Below are 7,516 nucleotides of genomic sequence, written 5' to 3' on the forward strand. Positions count from 1 at the left end.
CATCTAGGACTACCATTGATATTCTTGGGAATTATAGGTATCCAACTCATCTAGGAAGGTCAAATTGAGGAACAAAACTATTGGATATTTCTGCAGAATTGGGTCATGAAGCAATCAGTCAATCTGTTTTCATTGATTGACCTTGTAGCCTTGGGCAGGTCTCTTAAACCTTAAATTTCTGTGATGTTATACCTATGAACATAGTATGGCTTGATACTCCCTTATACTCTCTATACTTCCCTGGCAATGAAACAGGACCTTCAGTCTGATGTACATTTTCACTTAGTTCAAGGCCCTATCTATTGCCATTGTGATTTAAATGGTCCATGGGGTAAATGAAAATGATGCTTGTGAACAGTACTGCTTTACAGATTGCTGAACTTTAATAACTTAAAGCTTGTACAACACTAGAAGTGTAAAGTTAGACATTTATGATTATTACCAATAAATAGTATGTATAGGCAGGTTGAGGCTTTATTTTTCATGCTAGCATGATGAATAACTTCAAGGCATGTTTAGGTTTCTGGCCGCAACATAAAGGCATATCATAGCATAAACTTTCCTCTTTTCCAGCTAGTCAGTAAAGACTGGGCTGTGACTCATATTCATATGGTCCTTGACACTGCCCTTTGTATTAAATTCTCCTCTTTCCATATAATTGTTCACCCAGAGTTGTTTGAACAGGTACAGAATGGGAAAGGTTAGTGTGAATGACCTCCGTGGTCCCCAGGCTCCATTTCATGGCCCCTTTCTGGAAGGAACATGAATAGGAATCAGGTGGTATTTCACACCCAGCGAGCCAGTCGTCCCATGGTGTCTCTGCCGTGACTATCAACAAGGTTACCAATTGATACCAATTATTCTCTTGTGTGTTTTATTTATGGGCAGGTCATGAAAGCCCTTCTGGAAGTCGTTGTGTGATTTCAGAGTTTATACGACCCCTTCAGATATCCAGTGACAAACCAGAACAATTGTCTGTCAAACCTACTTTCCTATCCAGGTCAAGATCCGGCAGCCCAAGATGCAGATTTGATTCAGACGTGAGTCTTTTTCACATCGGAACATTTCTCCTCTCCAGTGGGACAGTTATCTTATACATTAGTGATGAACTGCACTGGGAAGAGTCCAGGGGTGAGGTTTTCAAAAGTGCCTAATGACTTAGGAGCACAAAGTCAATGAGAATCTCAGCAGGAATTTTTAAAGGAGCCAAAGTGAGTTAGGCGTTTGCATGTCAGATAGTCAGTGTGAGCATGGTGCCTAAATCCTTTAGGCGCTTTTGAAAATCCCAGTTTTCGGGGGCACAGTTTAAGATCCGTTCTACACTGTGCCTTGCCTATATGTCTCTTTCTTCGCAGGATGTCTGCATCGGTTTGTTTTGTAGTTCTTCTGAAAGGTATTGCATTTCTTCCTGAGCACTGTTAGACCTTGTATAATGATGTGTCCATGGCATAGTGACAGCATGATCTACTGTTAGAGTAAGACTCTACACAAAACATTGCCAGCGTCCCTCAGACCTTTTCTAGATGCGATAGCTTCATTTGCTATGACTGCTTTTTGCTTGGTTTTCGTGATATGGAAATCCATTCATTAGTAATTGGACTGATTTCATCACCTAGTATCATTTTCCAGGGTACTCTTCTAAGCTGAATTTGAGCCTGTAACCTGGAAGTGAACAGTTCAGTAACTTATTACCAAGCTTTTAAGCCATGTAGCTTCCTATCATATTTGCATTTATTTGAGTTATTGGAAAGATACAGCCAAGAACCTTGTGCTGTTTTATTTGTGCCAGCCCTTGAATGCCACGGGACCAGCAGGAAATCCTCTGAAATGTGATTGTTCTCCAATGCATTTGGTTATTGCTCTTTTCTCATTAGCCTTCATTCTCTTGTAAGCATAGCCTCAACTACGCCATTGCAAAAATCCTGTAGAATTGAGCAAGGATGAAACCCAATAGACTTACAGAGTTATAATAGAAAAATACTTCTAAAATCCAGTTACATTTACATGAAAATAAGATCCTTTATATACATTTTCTTAACCTTGCTGTGGAATTTTATTAAAGGAAATTCATTCTCCATTAAAAATATACAAAGGATGATATTTTTTTCAAAACCCCATAGGAAGGCTATCACTTTTCATTAAATTCTGTAAGACGCTCTGAAATAACAAATAGTGAGAAAGGAGGGGAAGGGGTTGTATTGTATCCATCTTGTTGGATACAGTCTTGATTTTCCCTTTATGCAATTGTAGGAAAGAAATATAAGAGTTCAAATTGTGGACAGACTGTGTGAATGTATCTGTTTTCTGTGTTCGTGTTGAACCTTTGGAAGTTGCATCAAAATGCTTTGGGGCACAGCCAGAAAACAAAATATGATGTAGGATATTCTGCAAAATTCCTTTTCCAGCTTTTGCCATTATATACTGAACGTCAGCTCCTAAAGGTCTGTTTAGGAAGAAGCGGATGCAGCCAAACTCATCAATAGCTTCCATAAAGAGAGTCTGAAGTAGTCAAACAGAAAAGCCAGCATAGCGACAAGATCTAGGGAAGCAGAACTAACAGCATAGACCAGAACAAGAGCATGTCAAATTTATTTCCCTCCTTCTATTATTTTTCAGTTGTCTCTTCTTAACAGAATTATTCGTGGCTTGCCTTTCTAGGTGTAACGTTGTCGTGCATGCAAAACCTCTCACAGATCTTCAGCTACATTTTCCGAGGTGTCAAATACAGGGGCAATGTATGTAAATTAAGACTTATGGAAATGGGGCTTTGAAAAATAAGCTTGGTGAGCAGGGCTTGGCGTTGTGACCTCTGAAATCAAAAAACGAGTGCGAGCCATTGGACAAGACAGGCCTGCAAATCCCATGCTTGCTAGTAAGAATACTAGCTCCCAGGGCAAACAGGATGGACTCGGATAAGAGGAGTGCAATGTTTTGTATGTATTCAGTCTTGTTTAAATAGTGAGAAAAATGGTGAAAGCAATAGGGTGAAATCCTGTTGTCTTTATTTCTTTCCAGATGGATAATGAACGGAATGCCAATACCTCAAAGCAGAGATACTCTGGGAAAGTCCATCTTTGCATCGCCCGTTACAGGTCAGATATTCAGTTGTATTATGCTGAAAATTCAATTTTATCCACAGGGGTATGTAATACATAGATCCCATGTGTCGAACCTAAGCATAAATGGGCTTTTTACAATGGAGGTTTGTCAGCTGAATTGAGGGGATTACATTCCCTCATCCGCTGAGTTACAGAGCCACTTCCACAACCTTGGCGGCTGATTTGCCGGACTACAAATGCCCCTGCCACATTCAGCTGCAAGCCCCAGCAAATGGATGGCACAACCCCGAAAATATGACCCCTCCTGCACAGTGGAACCATGCGGGCCCCATTGCCGTTTGGGTTATACAGACCCACAGAGGGTTGGGGGCAGTGTTTGCGCCCAGGCTCGTTCTCTGAACAGCTGGCCTGGGAAAAAGGGAGCTCGGGGAAGAGCAAGTGATGATCTATCGAAAGGGTCCAGGTCTTCGTGGTCTCCATCAGTATACAGTTACATCAAAATTGGCAAAGTCAGTAAGTTTGCTGCAGTTAGTTTCCGAATTTATGTCAAAACAGCAGTCTAAATTATATCAATCTTGGCTTTGTGCCTGATCATTAGAGAGAGGCTTTCAACACAAGCAAACTGCTTTTGCTGCTCTATCTTCCTTCCTCCTTGCAAGAAGCACAAACTAGTGCTCCATAATGCGGTCTTCAGTGCCAGCAGGTCGCCCATTCACCTGCTCTATAGAAATGTGGTATTTCAGTGAAAAGGGACCTATAGTGAACATACAGCTTGTGTGCTGCTTGGTTCGCGTGTGCTGGACCTGTGATCTTTTATACCAAGTCTAAATTTCCCCAGGAAAAACATAGCTAGCAAGGATGAGGATGCATGCCAAACCCAGTCCCATTAGAGTATAATAGTCAATGCGATGTAAAGTTGTGATAACAGAGTGCAGAGCCCAGAGGAATTCAGAGCTCATACTGAGTTCAAATTAAGCTGACTTTCTCTAAAGAGAAACATGATTTTATTTCTGCAAAAGGTGCTGAAAATCACATCCAGCTGAAAACAGTCCCTACACAGAGGATGAGTCTCTGAGCTATTCTAGCAAACTAAAATGTGATTAATTGATCAATTAAAAGCCTTACATTTCAGCATTCCATTGCCGCGCATATGTTTCATGATTGAAGATCGCCTTCCTTCTAGGTTTAAAAAACAACCTAAACCCAAACCAATTAGTGTAGACAATGCATTTAAAAATTAGCATTTGTGAGAGAAGACATAGTCTGTGCTTTCCTTGCAATTTCAGTGTGCAACTAGACTTCTGTGTAAGTATTTCTCTTGCAAGCATAGCAACATCCCCTCATTTCAAGAGGTCAGGATTGGCAGCTATGCCTTCCTCCTGTAGGTGAAGCTCATACGGTATTTATATATTTACATCAGTAGTGCTGGATACAAATTAGAGGGCATTTGAGGGAAATTTTGAACATTTCAATCCGTTTACAAACAAGGAACAGTAGTGCGTTAAATAAGTCACTGTAGTTCCCCTTAAATGCTAACGAGGTTTAGAGTCACTAAATTAAATACAATTCTTGGCCTGAGGGCTCATGTAAAATAAAGAAATAGCGTTAAGCACCTCTATGCGCCTGTGCAGGCAAGAGACGCGCACCAAAGAAGTTCATTCTGGCGACTCGCGGGTTATGTCAGCGAGCGGTGCCCTCTTGGAAGAGAGCGCATGCCGAGCGCTTGCAGGCTTAGAGTTGCCATGTGGCTAAAGTCAGCTGCTTTAGCAAGTGGGCTCCTGCTCTGACTTTATAACTGGCAAGAGTTTTAAGCAGATTTTCCTTTTGACCATGCTCCTTCTAGATTGCTCAAGGCATCATTGCACTAATGTGAGCATTTATAAACAGTTTATAGGAATGCTGGGGGAAGACCACACTTTGAAGGAGAGAGCAAGACCTTTTCTATTTGCCTTCTTGCCATACTCTGCAAGTTGAGGGGGAGGGTGCGATAAAAATCCTATTCTCCAGTCTGCTGAGGATGCTCCTGTGCTGTGCTGCAGTAGACTGCTCCCCTTCTAAAAGGCTTTGTTTCACTGCACCTTCCTGTGTTTTCCAGGAGCGATACAGCTCCCCTAACAAAACAATAGTCACTGAAGACTTGGTTGTGATGGTGCTAAACATGTGGAAATCCATAGTGTCAGCAGCACTGGATTCAGACCCTCATGCAGCAAAAGCAGGGTGGGGCCTGGGCATGGAATAATTTTTTTTGGCATGTTCTTTACACATGTAAGACCGTTTCAGGCTGGACATAAGGAAGAATTTCTTTACTGTCTGAGCCCCCAAGGTCTGGAATAGCCTGCCATTGGAGGTGCTTTAAGCACCTACAGTGAACACCTTCAAGAGAAATTTGGATGCTTATCTTGCTGGGATCCTATGACCCCAGCTGACTTCCTGCCCCTGGGGCAGGGGGCTGGACTCGATGATCTTCCAAGGTCCCTTCCAGCCCTAACATCTATGAAATCTATGTACATTCATAAGAGGATCACTGTGGCAGAGGGTATAGGGCCTGATGCAAAACCCCCATTGAAGTCAATGGAAAGGGTCTGGCTGACTTCAGTGGACTTTATATCATGTCTTAACATCCCGGACATCATAAAATTTCAACAGCAGCAAAGGTTCACCCATTGTTAGATGCCCACCTAAGAGCAGGCATTATGGCAAATTTACATCTGCTAATACAGCTTCACATCTCACAATCCAGTGCAAGTACCTGATGGATTTATGTGGGCTAATAACTGTGATCTGAGCATGACACAACCTTCCTTCTAACTAACTGCTTTATGGAGAAGAGCTGTTGAAAATGAATAGATCCTAATGGCTTAGGAAAAGCCCTGCACAAGGAATTGTATCGTTCCTTTAAGAATGAAGGAAGACATGGGCTAAGGAGCCTATGGTAGGAAGTAGGGGTTAATTAAGCTCTTTGAAGTAGGGATTACCTGTTTATGCTGTGTGCATGTACAACTCATAGTACAGTAGGGTCCTGGACCACGATTAAGATTCGTAGGAGGTACTGCACTGAAAATAATTATAATGATAATAATATATGGAGGTGCCCAATTCCTCTAGACACACTGGCACCGCATATATTTCAAAGGGTATAACATGAAGATTGAAATGTAGAGCTACCCTCATGCACAGCCTTGGAACTGCACTCCATGATTATTATTCAGTGGTGCGTAGGATGCAACTAACTAAATGCACGTGTGGTACTAAATGAAGTTTCCATCTGTGCTTCATTGCAGTTACAACCCTTTTGATGGACCAAATGAAAATCCAGAAGCAGAGCTCCCCCTTACAGCAGGAAAATACCTCTATGTGTATGGAGATATGGATGAAGATGGCTTTTATGAAGGTGTTTTATCAAATTTATGCCTTACCGTTACTTTAGGTCGATCGGAAATAATTCATGTCCTAAATGGAGTTATTCATCACCGCAGTCAATGGCTAACATTCCTCCTATCATGGGAGCATTAATTAATAGAATTTCTGTACCAGAAAAGCAGCTCCTTGCAGGCATAACTAATTATAAGGCTCTGAATTGTCAGCTTTTTCTACTTGGCAAGATCTGTGCTGACAAGAAAGCTTATTGAGATTTCTCTTTTTTTGCCTCAAAGAGCCTTTACTCTCCTGCAGCTATGAATATTTGATTCCTCTAATCTACACAGAATTCCCATGTGTATCCTCTCCCCATACTATCTTGGGCAATTCGTATTAGACATATAAAGTCATGCTGGAGCATAGGTAGGAGGCAGAGGTTTGCTACAAGTAGATGAATGGCACTGTAAATGCTATTTACTTTTCAATCCTTTCATTATGAAGGTGCTCCGTGCAGTATCACTTTCATATCTTATCTTCTCCATATGTATTTGCTGTTCACTTATGGTGATGTAGTTGCGTGCAGCGTTTCAGATATCAAGTACCATTAACAGTCCATCGGTTTTCAAAACCGATGGTGTAAACAGCAGTACAAAAGTTTTTTCTACCCAACCTTGTTGAACCCCTTCAGTTCAAGTATGCTTTTGCTTACATCCATAGCTTCATTTACTTCTGTGGGACTATGAACAAAGTTAAGATGGTGTCACATGAGGTGCTGACAGATACGATGTTTTGTCATGCAGTCGGCCCCCGGAAAGCACCCTACAGCCATGCCTGTAGGCTGCAGAGCTCTTTAAAAGTGCCTGATCATGCAACAAATCAACCCTCATATAATGAGGGTTTAGATGAAGGCATTCCAAAGCAAAGCACGTTCATTGACTTCTTTACACCAGCCAGGTTGGGCTGATGCAGCCCATCCCGGCCCCACCCAGTCCAATCCACCTGCTTCCCTTCCAGTGCAGGCTGGGCAAACCCCAGCTCCCTCCCCTTCCCTGCTCCCCCTCCCATCCTGCAGACAGCACCAGACCTGGGAGGCAGGCAGC

The 7,516-nt window shown here is 42.2% G+C and overlaps 1 protein-coding gene across 13 annotated transcripts in view; it reads left to right on the forward strand.

Moving 5' to 3' along the window:
• Nucleotides 1–7,516, forward strand: part of RIMBP2 (RIMS binding protein 2) — a 268,024-nt gene that overhangs the window by 191,955 nt on the left and 68,553 nt on the right. For 12 of the 13 annotated variants that reach the window (XM_019507085.1, XM_019507079.1, XM_019507081.1 and 9 more), the window contains 3 exons: nucleotides 889–1,040; nucleotides 3,016–3,092; nucleotides 6,341–6,450. In XM_019507085.1, the coding sequence (XP_019362630.1) occupies nucleotides 889–1,040; nucleotides 3,016–3,092; nucleotides 6,341–6,450 (339 nt within the window). The remainder of the gene's footprint in view (nucleotides 1–888; nucleotides 1,041–3,015; nucleotides 3,093–6,340; nucleotides 6,451–7,516) is intronic. The other variant, XM_019507087.1, reaches the window with a different exon arrangement.

The sequence above is a fragment of the Gavialis gangeticus genome, unplaced genomic scaffold (assembly GCF_001723915.1).
Source record: "Gavialis gangeticus isolate Ggan-Ray unplaced genomic scaffold, GavGan_comp1, whole genome shotgun sequence".
Classification (NCBI taxonomy): Eukaryota; Metazoa; Chordata; order Crocodylia; family Gavialidae; genus Gavialis; species Gavialis gangeticus.